We start from the raw sequence: 9,475 nt of genomic DNA, 5'->3' as shown, positions 1-9,475 counted from the left end.
AGAGAAAAGCTACAATGATCAATGGTTTAGCAACCAAAGAGGCCTAAAATTGTAGGCAGCCCAGTCTAAGTAATCACCAATCATCATACAAAGAATTGTTGAATTGAGAGTTCCAACACGTTCAAACATGTCAGAATTTGTCAAGTTATTACAATGGAGAAAATAAGGATTAGAAAAAAGTTAATGTTAGCGAGTTAAAACTTCCAATTGAGTCTTTAAGATAACGTATAAGAATATCACTTAACAAAAAGACTTAAGCCTATAAATTTGAACCATATGAGACTTCAACTTACACTTGTAAGATAGGTCACTGCCATTTTTCAATTATGTGATATACATTCCTTCAGGGTAGGTGATTTCCTCATATGATTGATTATTATTTCTTTCTCTCAAAAAAAAAAAAAAAAAAAAAAAAAAAAACTTCAGCAGGTTCTATTCCTTGTCTTTGAAGGCAAATGTAAATTAATTTTTCTCAGGATATAGAAGGAAGTTTCCAAAATGCTAATCAAATACTAGTAAGTTATTCCCAAATAGCATCCTTCATGGCAGTTTGAGTTGAATTTTTCTAGACTAATTCAAAACATAGCATATCCTTCATGGCAGTTTCATTCAGTTCATTAAATGCTCAGTATAATAATAAATAATAATCCATAATGCAGGTGCTTAATTAAACGTGTGCTCAAATAAAGATTCCAGCTAATTTCCTTCAACTCTATCCCACCAAGATATTTTGTAAACATGGATGTACTATACATAGAAAAAGAAAAGAAAAGAAAAGAAAAAAGAAGTATATATGTATTTACGAACTTCATTCCTCTCTGGGATCCATCTGCTCCACCATAGGCTCTTCCTGCGCTGGTTAAGCTCATCCATGCTCTCATTCAATGTTCTTATAACCTTCCTCTGGAGCCGAAGGGCTGAAGCAAGAGCATTCCTCTGTGGACTAGCTTTCTTCTTGCCCTTGGGCTGAATTTCCTGCACAACGGAATAATGCAAAGTGTTAAATATACATTTTGACTTAAAAATTTCTGCTGGGGAATATATATATATATATATATATAGAGAGAGAGAGAGAGAGAGAGAGAGAGAGAGAGAGAGAGAGAGACTCTTAGATCCTGAAGCTGAGCTTCAGTGAAGCCACCCTCCTTCTTGGTCCCTGATTTTGCCATTAGCTGAATTATCCACTTGGCAGCTTCCCCATAGTCCTGTTGTGTTGCTCGAAAGAATTGCAGCCTCAGCTTCTGCATGAAGGAAAGAACCAATAGGCCTTCCCTGTCAAAATAGGGATGAGCCAAAGCCGCCTTTGCACTGGTTCTTTGTCGTGCTTTGTAACGAACCATTGAAGTCAGAAGTTCCCATCCTATTCCACCATCTAAATCCAACAACTCAAATCCCCTTCGCAGTTCAAGGCTAGCACGAGGCTCTACACTTTTTCTCCATGCATCCAAGTCATAGTCACATCTCTTTAACTGACGATTGAATTGGATGAGGCCACTGTCCGTGCGTAATGCTGGGAATGCCTATAAGAATGAAAATATTAAGAGCTCACTATGTGAAATCTTGCATGAGTGTAGTACATGAAATAGCCACATGTCACTTATTGTTGAAATATGCTACATCTGGATAAATAACCTTTGCCAAATATAGTAAAAGTGTTCTGTATTATTTTAAAAGTATAGAAGCTTAAAAATCACTGTCTAGGAGCTAGTATTCACTTCCCAGCATAAAAATGAAAAAAGAGCTAGTATTCACTATTTGTCACTAGTGTTAGCCAAGGCAGTAGTACTTCAATCTACACAAAATTGATTATGTATCAATGCTTCAAAACTGAGCCAGTTGATTGGCAAAGCAAAACCATAGATTTGGTCTGGTTGTGATTATGACTGGTATGACCAATATACCAACTCGCTTGAAGTGTTGAGTTTTATTATGTAAATAAACAATTAGTAAGTCCAGCATCACTCTGCTGTATTTGTCACTCACCATTTGTAGGAATATGAGACCGGCACTGTAGATGTCAAATCTATCAGGCAGATTCATCTGTTCAAGGACATATAATCAGAACCAACAAAATCAGCTCAATGATTCATGCATCAGCTCTCAATTGTTTTGGAGTTAGTATGCACCTGCCATAGGACTGGGGAAAGTGCAGTTGCAACTGGAGCTGACGGTGCAGATGGGGTTTGTGTGCTCATGATGTATTGCTCTGGTGCAGCATATCTGAGAAGGAAAGTGACAAATATTTATATATAATTGTGGACTGCAGGATTTGCTGTCGTCCAAGCATTCTACTACTGAATGATGGCTAGAATATACAAGGCAAAGTTCAAATACTGATCATTATGACCGCATTCTTCATCTTCTTTTCAAGCTGCTCACTTCTATCAACATTACAGTGGTGTCTTTAACCAGAAAATCAAATGTTGGGAATGTTATAGCTCCATATCATTAGGAAAATTGGTCATCCTATTTGTGTGGAATATGCCCAATATTGCTAATTTATCTTTTGAGTGTAAGAACTGAGATGATCTGATTATGTTTTTTTTAACAGCAATAAACTGAGTCAATCTGTTGTTTATGCCTCTTTAATACTCATATAAGGGAATTTTACATTACAAGAAAAAAAAAATATAAATGACATCTTCTCTCTATTTCTTTGAAAATATTAACAATGTTCATACGTATCTCCTCCCCGAACATGGGGAAAATGAGAAAGAAAGTTGCATTTTGACTTAAGAAGCACCTTCATTATGGTTGAACAAGAAAAAAAAGCTTGACTCTGTTAGATAATTGGAAACACATCTACAAATTCCAGTAGTCAATAATTGGAGAGTTAAAAAGCTACATGTTCAACCAGGGAAAGTCTTAGGACCTGTGAAAATTTCAATTGTATATTACCTTGGCAGCAAACCAATCCCAGTTTCTTTGTATAGTGATAATTATGTCTATGACCTCTTGCTCAAAGCATTCAGTTATGGTGACTTAACTTTACGCTCAATAGTTTCTGTATGGTAAAGATGTTTCACCTTTGAACTTTGGACCTTAACATAGACTAGAAGCTAAGAGACTAACATTAGCCTAGTGCACTAACAATCATTTATGAGTTGATCATACAGATATGTATAATGTCTACATAAAAACTAAAGGAGTTGGCCAAAGACCTCCAATTGATGATAAATTGTAGCAAGTTCCAGTGATGGTGAACGAAACCATGCACCAAAAAGGAAAAGGGAAAACTGGCAATTCAACTATTCAGGTTGTAAGCCAGATGCCTATGGGATGTAAATACTGGTAAATTCATGGTGGATAATCCTGTAAGGGATTACATATTTTTTTTTTTGTTCTTGTTCAGATTTAAGTAAACTACCTATGTTACAGAAGATACCTTGGATCCAAAAGGAACTCCTTTGGAATATAATTTATGCCCACTCGCAAATCAGCAGCAGCTCCAAGATCAATTATCTTGAATGTACGAGAACCTGCTCAAGTTTTCATGGGAATGTGATACTATTAAACATAGTTTTTTTTTTGCTAAGAGATATTATTGAACATAATATTCAACTATTATAAGATTTTACTGACTATTTGCAAAATAAAGCTTGCTACTATTACCTTCAGAAAAAATAATATTTTGTGGCTTAATGTCCCGATGTACAATCCCTGTTGAGTGAAGGCCATCCAGTGCAAATAAGAGCTGTCTCATGATTGTTTGAATGATTCTATTCTCCCTTTCCAAACCCTTCGGTGAGTCCTGTACCTTTCCAGTAATCATTGTTTCTACCTGACATTTTATGCCAACATTACTAAACGAAGGACTTGAAGAGCTAAAATGAACAAGAACTATCATAGAAGCATTGTAGCCAGAGACTACTTAGCCCAGTCAATCCAAAATAAATAGCATTGTAGCCAGAAATTACTTTGCCAGTCAATCCAAAATAATTGGGAATCAATATATAACAATATATGGACCATGAAACCATCAACTTGTAATACCATGCCAGAAAAAGAAGTAAAATTTTGTTGCTCACTGATTAGGGAATGAAAATGGATGTCTTAGTATATTCTTTTACCAAGTGACAGTGTCTGCACATACCCCACCTCCTTAAACCACAAGAGGGCATGAGCGTGGGGGAAGGGGGTTTTAATATAAAAGGAAGATCAATGTTTTGTAACATACAAAAGTAAAAGACCATAAATTCTCAAACTTAGCATAGTTGGTGTATGTAACCATCATATACAATATGAAAAGGCTGATGAGAGAAAGTACAAACATTGTAGGGGAACTCTTTACTTAGCATCAAATCTGAAAGTGTAGCTTCCCCTTCAAACCGCCATAAAAGCCAATATTCAGCACCTTTCTTTGGAGAAGTCTGGATCCAATTTAATGATAAAAGAATTAGTCACAAGATTTAGAAGAGGAAAACAATTTGTGCAATAGTATGAGCTTCCAAAGTATATCTCTTAATTTCTAAAGACAATGGTATCCTTAATTCATATGGTGGTAGTGGTAGTAGTAGTAGTCATAATAGAGCAACACCTCAAGAAAGCCGTATAAAAAATCAGCACAGCTGTTTGCACAAGCTCTTCGTACACGCTCATTCATCCAAATTTCCACTGCACCATATTCAGTAGCTTTTTTCAAGACTAAGTCACCGTCCTTCTGGTGACAACCAAAAACCATCAACCAACGAACGATATTCATTTCCATCAGAAATTTTTAAGTAAATAAAAGTCAAGTGTCACCCACCAGTCCACTCATAATAGAATACAAAACACATTAATGGTCTAATTGTTGCTAAGCCAAGAAAAGTGAAACAACTATCTTAGAATCTTAATTATGCAATCAATCAAGAACCAAAATGAAGTAAACACCAGTGAAATTCAATTATTGGACTTGAAATTTACCTACATAATTGAAAATAAAACAAAAGAAATGTGAAAGCAGAATCAACCAAACACATAATTGATGATACCTTGGATGAAGGCTTCTTGGCCAATGAAACTCTATAAACCACTCCAAAAGCCCCCTCTCCCAACTTCTTCCCCAGAACAAAATCATCCTGTCACGCAAAATCAAACCAAATAAGCACATAGATATACTACAATTATCCAAAAACTGGTTGTCCCAAAAGCTACCTTTTTTAGTGTATTTATTTTATTAGAAGCTTAAATTGTTAGAAAATGACAAATTTAATGGTTTAACAATCTGATCCCCCACATGCAAAATCAGATAAAAAATTCACCGACCTTTCTGTAAGTGGGTCTGAATAGCCTCTCAACAAAAGCAAGAATAAACATGTCAAAGAATCCAGGGGCCACTCCAGGTGTGGCCCAGAGGTAAGACAAAGCTCCCAGAGCCAAAACAGCACCAGGGGTCGTAAGTGTGAGGCCATTGGACTTAGGAAGAGTGCTTCTATATATTATATCACCACACTCCATAACAGTGCATGGTAGCCCCACTCCCACACCCACAAAGAGGTCATGAGCCGCATTGATTAGCTCACCTCCAGCTGCAAAAACTAGCAATGTTTTTGGGTTTGAGCTGGTGATTCTTGCACTGCGTTGTGATTCAGAAGTGGATTTGATTCTGAGTCTCTTGCCGAGAAATCGGGATGTGGGTTTTGAGGAATTATGAGGGTGGAGCTTGTTCACTCCTATGCCAATTCCTCTTGCTCCAACAGTGGCCATGTCACTGCAGAATGAGGTTTCGACTTTGTGTGGAGCAAGTTCCATAGACTCACTTTGTATCTTCTTAAAATTTAGACCACTAGTTTCTAAGAAAAAACAAACAGATTTTATTTTTCCTCGGATATATATATATATATATATAGTGACAGTTAATTCAGGTAATTTTTGTGGAGGGAAATACTTCGATTGGATTGCAGGGCAATATTCGCCACAAATGACATGCAGATGATACACATTTGGGCTGGGTCTGGATATTTTTTGAATATTTAGGAAATGGTTGTATTTGTGGGTTGAAATTGTTTTTGATGTTGCTAAGGTTGAGTTGTGATAGATCTTTAAATTGACACATTCTCACTCGACCCTTTGGGGCCTTTGTGATCCGTAGCTTTCTCAACGTTTTCCTCACTTGTTTCGTTTACGGGCCCATAATGTTTTCCTCACTCAAAGTCTCTCTTGCTGTGCTAAGAGGCTTTCTACCTCAACCGACATTTGCGGTTCAAATTATCTCTTTTACTATTGCCTTGTGGCCCAATCGTCTGTAGCGGTTTCTACCGTGTCTAAGCCTCCAAATTGCAAGTAAACATCTCAACTTATACTCATTAACCATTTTTGAATTGATTGAATTGTGGACAGGATTGGAACTACATTAGGGTTAAGGGGCCATGGCCTCCAAGTTTACATAAAAAGCCATTGTTTGTATCACGTTCATATTAGATCCTAGGGTTTTCATTTTTTTTCAATTAAAGTCTCAAACTTAATTATGAAATTATTATTTCCATTATTTCCGTTATTCTGGTTAGTAACAGAGGAGAAAAATAATAATAAATGGAGAAATCGTTGTTCAAATTTGTGTTTTACCTAAAATTTGTTCATAAATCAATTTGGTGTCCATTAATAAAGAACATACAGAGAGTATGCTTTGCTTGGAATAAGAATGTGAAAATTAATCTTTTATGCGAGAAAAAATAAGAAAGCAAGTAAAGAACTGAGGAGAGCAGAGAGGCAAATGAATTACCATGTTGTGAGACACTAGAAGGTATAAAGGAAATAATGATCCATTAAAAAGAACACAACAAAGAAGGTGAAGGAACACATAAAGGAAACAAAGATTCATTAAAAAGAAAATGAAAATGACAAGTGATATACATTACGTTGGTTGTTTTTCCAACCCAATTTGTAGAAAACAATGTTCACATTGTTTTGAAAACAAAAACACAAATACTTTTTTCCAAACGGGCACTAAAGGTTTTTTAAGTTGTTAGGTTGGGTTTCTACATAAACAATTTTCCCACGGTAATATAAATTGCAAGACTAAGGAAGGAAATCTATATGTTAGGGTTTTAGGCCTCGGTTGTCATAATATTAACTAATTCTTAGCCAAGTAATTATATAGATTAATTATACTTTAGATCTAAATTGAATAACATCACACAAACATGAATCACATAAAGACTCCAAACTGATGACCCAAGAAAATTGATGAAACAAACTATTTCACTAATAAAAACCTAGAGGGATTTAACCGTCAATCCTCAAGTCCACAAATCCACTAGAATAAAATGAAAGTTTATATAGAAGATTTAACCATAAATCTAATGCTACCTTATGTAGTATTCAATGACGTGACCACACATAACTCAGAGATCCATAGACTATTCTACTTTGATTTGTTGCACAAGAACTCTCAGTTTGTGACTCTAAGATCCACTCTTAAAGATTTTTCTGAAAACACTTGTAAACTAGTTGCATCAACTTCTCTTGATCACTAGATCTTTAGTATGCATGTAAGTCTCTGATTGATACTTTAGGAGGACTTAGAAAATTCCAGATCTGTGCACAAAACACTACTCTCTTATATATGTTAAAAAAAAAAAAAAAATGCTCTAGGGTTTGTATATATAGTGCACTTGAGTTGCACAAAACCCTACTTCCAACTACAGATAAGAAACTAGTGAATATGCAATTTGCCCTATTCTTGATTGGTTGAGACATACAGTTCAACTAGTAAAATTAAGTGAATCTTGACCTGTCAAACTGGTGTCGAAATCCAGCACAATAGCATGTTAAGCCTATTAATGATCATGGTTTCAGATCTATTTCACATAATATTTAAAAGAAACTCTAAGGCTCATTTTGTTATGACTTGGAGGTGCTTTTTTGAGATCTAAAAGGTACTGTGCCTTCTCCTTTCAAAGCCACTACCGGAATTCCATCTACGCATTATTAGAACCGGTAGATCTGAAGTTGCTACTACAAGATCATACATAGATGATGATTTAAAGATTTGAGTGGGATCTCAGAGTCACAAACATGGGAGTTTGTGTTCAGCAAATTCAAGATAGCAGAGTCCATGGAGTTGGAGCTGTATGTGGTCGTGTTAGTAAGTTCTACAAGATGTAGCTTAGATTTAGGGTTTAAATCTATTGTAAACTTCCATTATATCATGGTGGATTTGATTACCTTAAGGATAGCTAAGTTAAATCCTCTCTAGGTTTTTATCTTGAAACGGTTGGTTTCATTGGTTTTTCTAGGTCATCATATTACTATATTCTTTGCTTTTCCACACTAAGTAATATGATTGCATGAGTTTAACTTAGATCTAAATAATTAATCTAAGTATCTGTTGAGGTTCAAAATTGATCACAGTCTAAGGCCCAAAGAAACAACACATTGGGCTAAATTCATGAAAAATAAAGCTAGAGAAAATAAGAAAAGGGAGCTGGGCTCATGTAATGAAGAAAAGAGAAAAGAAAGAAAGAAGAAAAGGGTGAGAGATCCAAAGAATTAGGATCCAAAGACCCATGGAAAAACATACCTTAAAATACATGAAGCAAAGGAGAGGCCCAGCTGACTAGGATTAATAAACCAAAAGGAGTCTAATAAGAAGAGCTGGGCCGGGATCCCCGAAGTCATTAGAGTCCAGGATCCCTGGGATGCGCAAAGTAAGATTGAAGCAGATTCAAAAGAAAGATAAAAGACAAAGAGCATGCGGGTCTTATGCACCCAGACAGACAGTGGGATCAGAAAGTACGAAGCAAAACGCAGGAGCTATGCCTCAAGGAACCAACAATGAGAAAACCATAAAAAAAGAGGTAGCTGGAAGGAGCTTTCAACTCGGCAGTAAAGATTCCAACTATTTGGGGAAAATGACAAAGGCAGAGTGCAACCAAAAGCTAGAGAGGTGGAAGAAAAGGCCAAATAGCTAAAGATCAGTAAACGAAGAGGACCTGGAAATGGAAAACCAGCTATGGGCTTTCCGCTTGGTCGCACTAAAAGTAAGAAGTTATGAGAAAAAAAGGAAACGACTAGCCCCTGAGCAAACTGGCACAACACGAACTCTGAGGGGTAAAAAGGAGAAATCACTGGTACCTTGAAACCCTAGAGCTGCGCTATAAAAGGAGGGGGGAATCCATGCTGAGAGGCATTCGGATTTTGATTCATTTTTTATTAGATTATTTAGGCATTCATCGCCATTTTCTGAATTCCCAGAAAAGATATAGAGCCATAGAAAGAACTCTGTAAAGTTCAAGAAAGACAGAGGAACCGCTTCTGGTATCCCAGAGATAGCTACTATAGCACATGCTCGGATTCAAAAAATTCAAACTTTGCAAGTCTTGAAAGCTTGAATAGCTATCAAAGTCTGTAATTTTTGAACTTAGTTAAACCTTGTATCATGTCTTAGTGAGCACTGTAATCATAACTAAGGAAAATTAATAAAATGCCTCTCACCTATTCGAGGACCCCTAACTTTTTCTTATACTGTATTTTATTTGCTGTGCATTTCCTT

The 9,475-nt window shown here is 36.1% G+C and overlaps 1 protein-coding gene across 3 annotated transcripts; it reads right to left on the bottom strand.

Moving 5' to 3' along the window:
• Positions 1 to 644: 644 nt before the first annotated feature.
• LOC111999120 (serine/threonine-protein kinase STN7, chloroplastic) lies at positions 645 to 5,951 on the bottom strand. 3 transcript variants are annotated; one of them, XM_024032157.2, is made up of 10 exons: positions 5,248 to 5,951; positions 4,974 to 5,060; positions 4,538 to 4,657; positions 4,272 to 4,370; positions 3,613 to 3,781; positions 3,386 to 3,479; positions 2,127 to 2,220; positions 1,984 to 2,040; positions 1,107 to 1,520; positions 645 to 975 (listed from the first exon to the last, which is right to left on the bottom strand). In XM_024032157.2, the coding sequence occupies exons 1-10, from the start codon at positions 5,731 to 5,733 to the stop codon at positions 748 to 750; spliced, it is 1,848 nt and encodes a 615-aa protein (XP_023887925.2). In that variant the 5' UTR covers positions 5,734 to 5,951; the 3' UTR covers positions 645 to 747. The 3 variants fall into 3 exon arrangements, with proteins under 3 accessions (XP_023887925.2, XP_023887311.2, XP_023888554.2); XM_024031543.2 differs by having other exon boundaries at positions 4,538 to 4,660; positions 5,248 to 5,950; XM_024032786.2 differs by lacking the exon at positions 4,538 to 4,657.
• Positions 5,952 to 9,475: the final 3,524 nt, after the last annotated feature.

This window comes from Quercus suber, unplaced genomic scaffold, assembly GCF_002906115.3.
Source record: "Quercus suber isolate HL8 unplaced genomic scaffold, Cork oak 2.0 scaffold_954, whole genome shotgun sequence".
Lineage (NCBI taxonomy): Eukaryota > Viridiplantae > Streptophyta > Magnoliopsida > Fagales > Fagaceae > Quercus > Quercus suber.
Note: the sequence above shows the minus strand (reverse complement) of the source record. Positions and strands in the feature narration are given on the sequence as shown.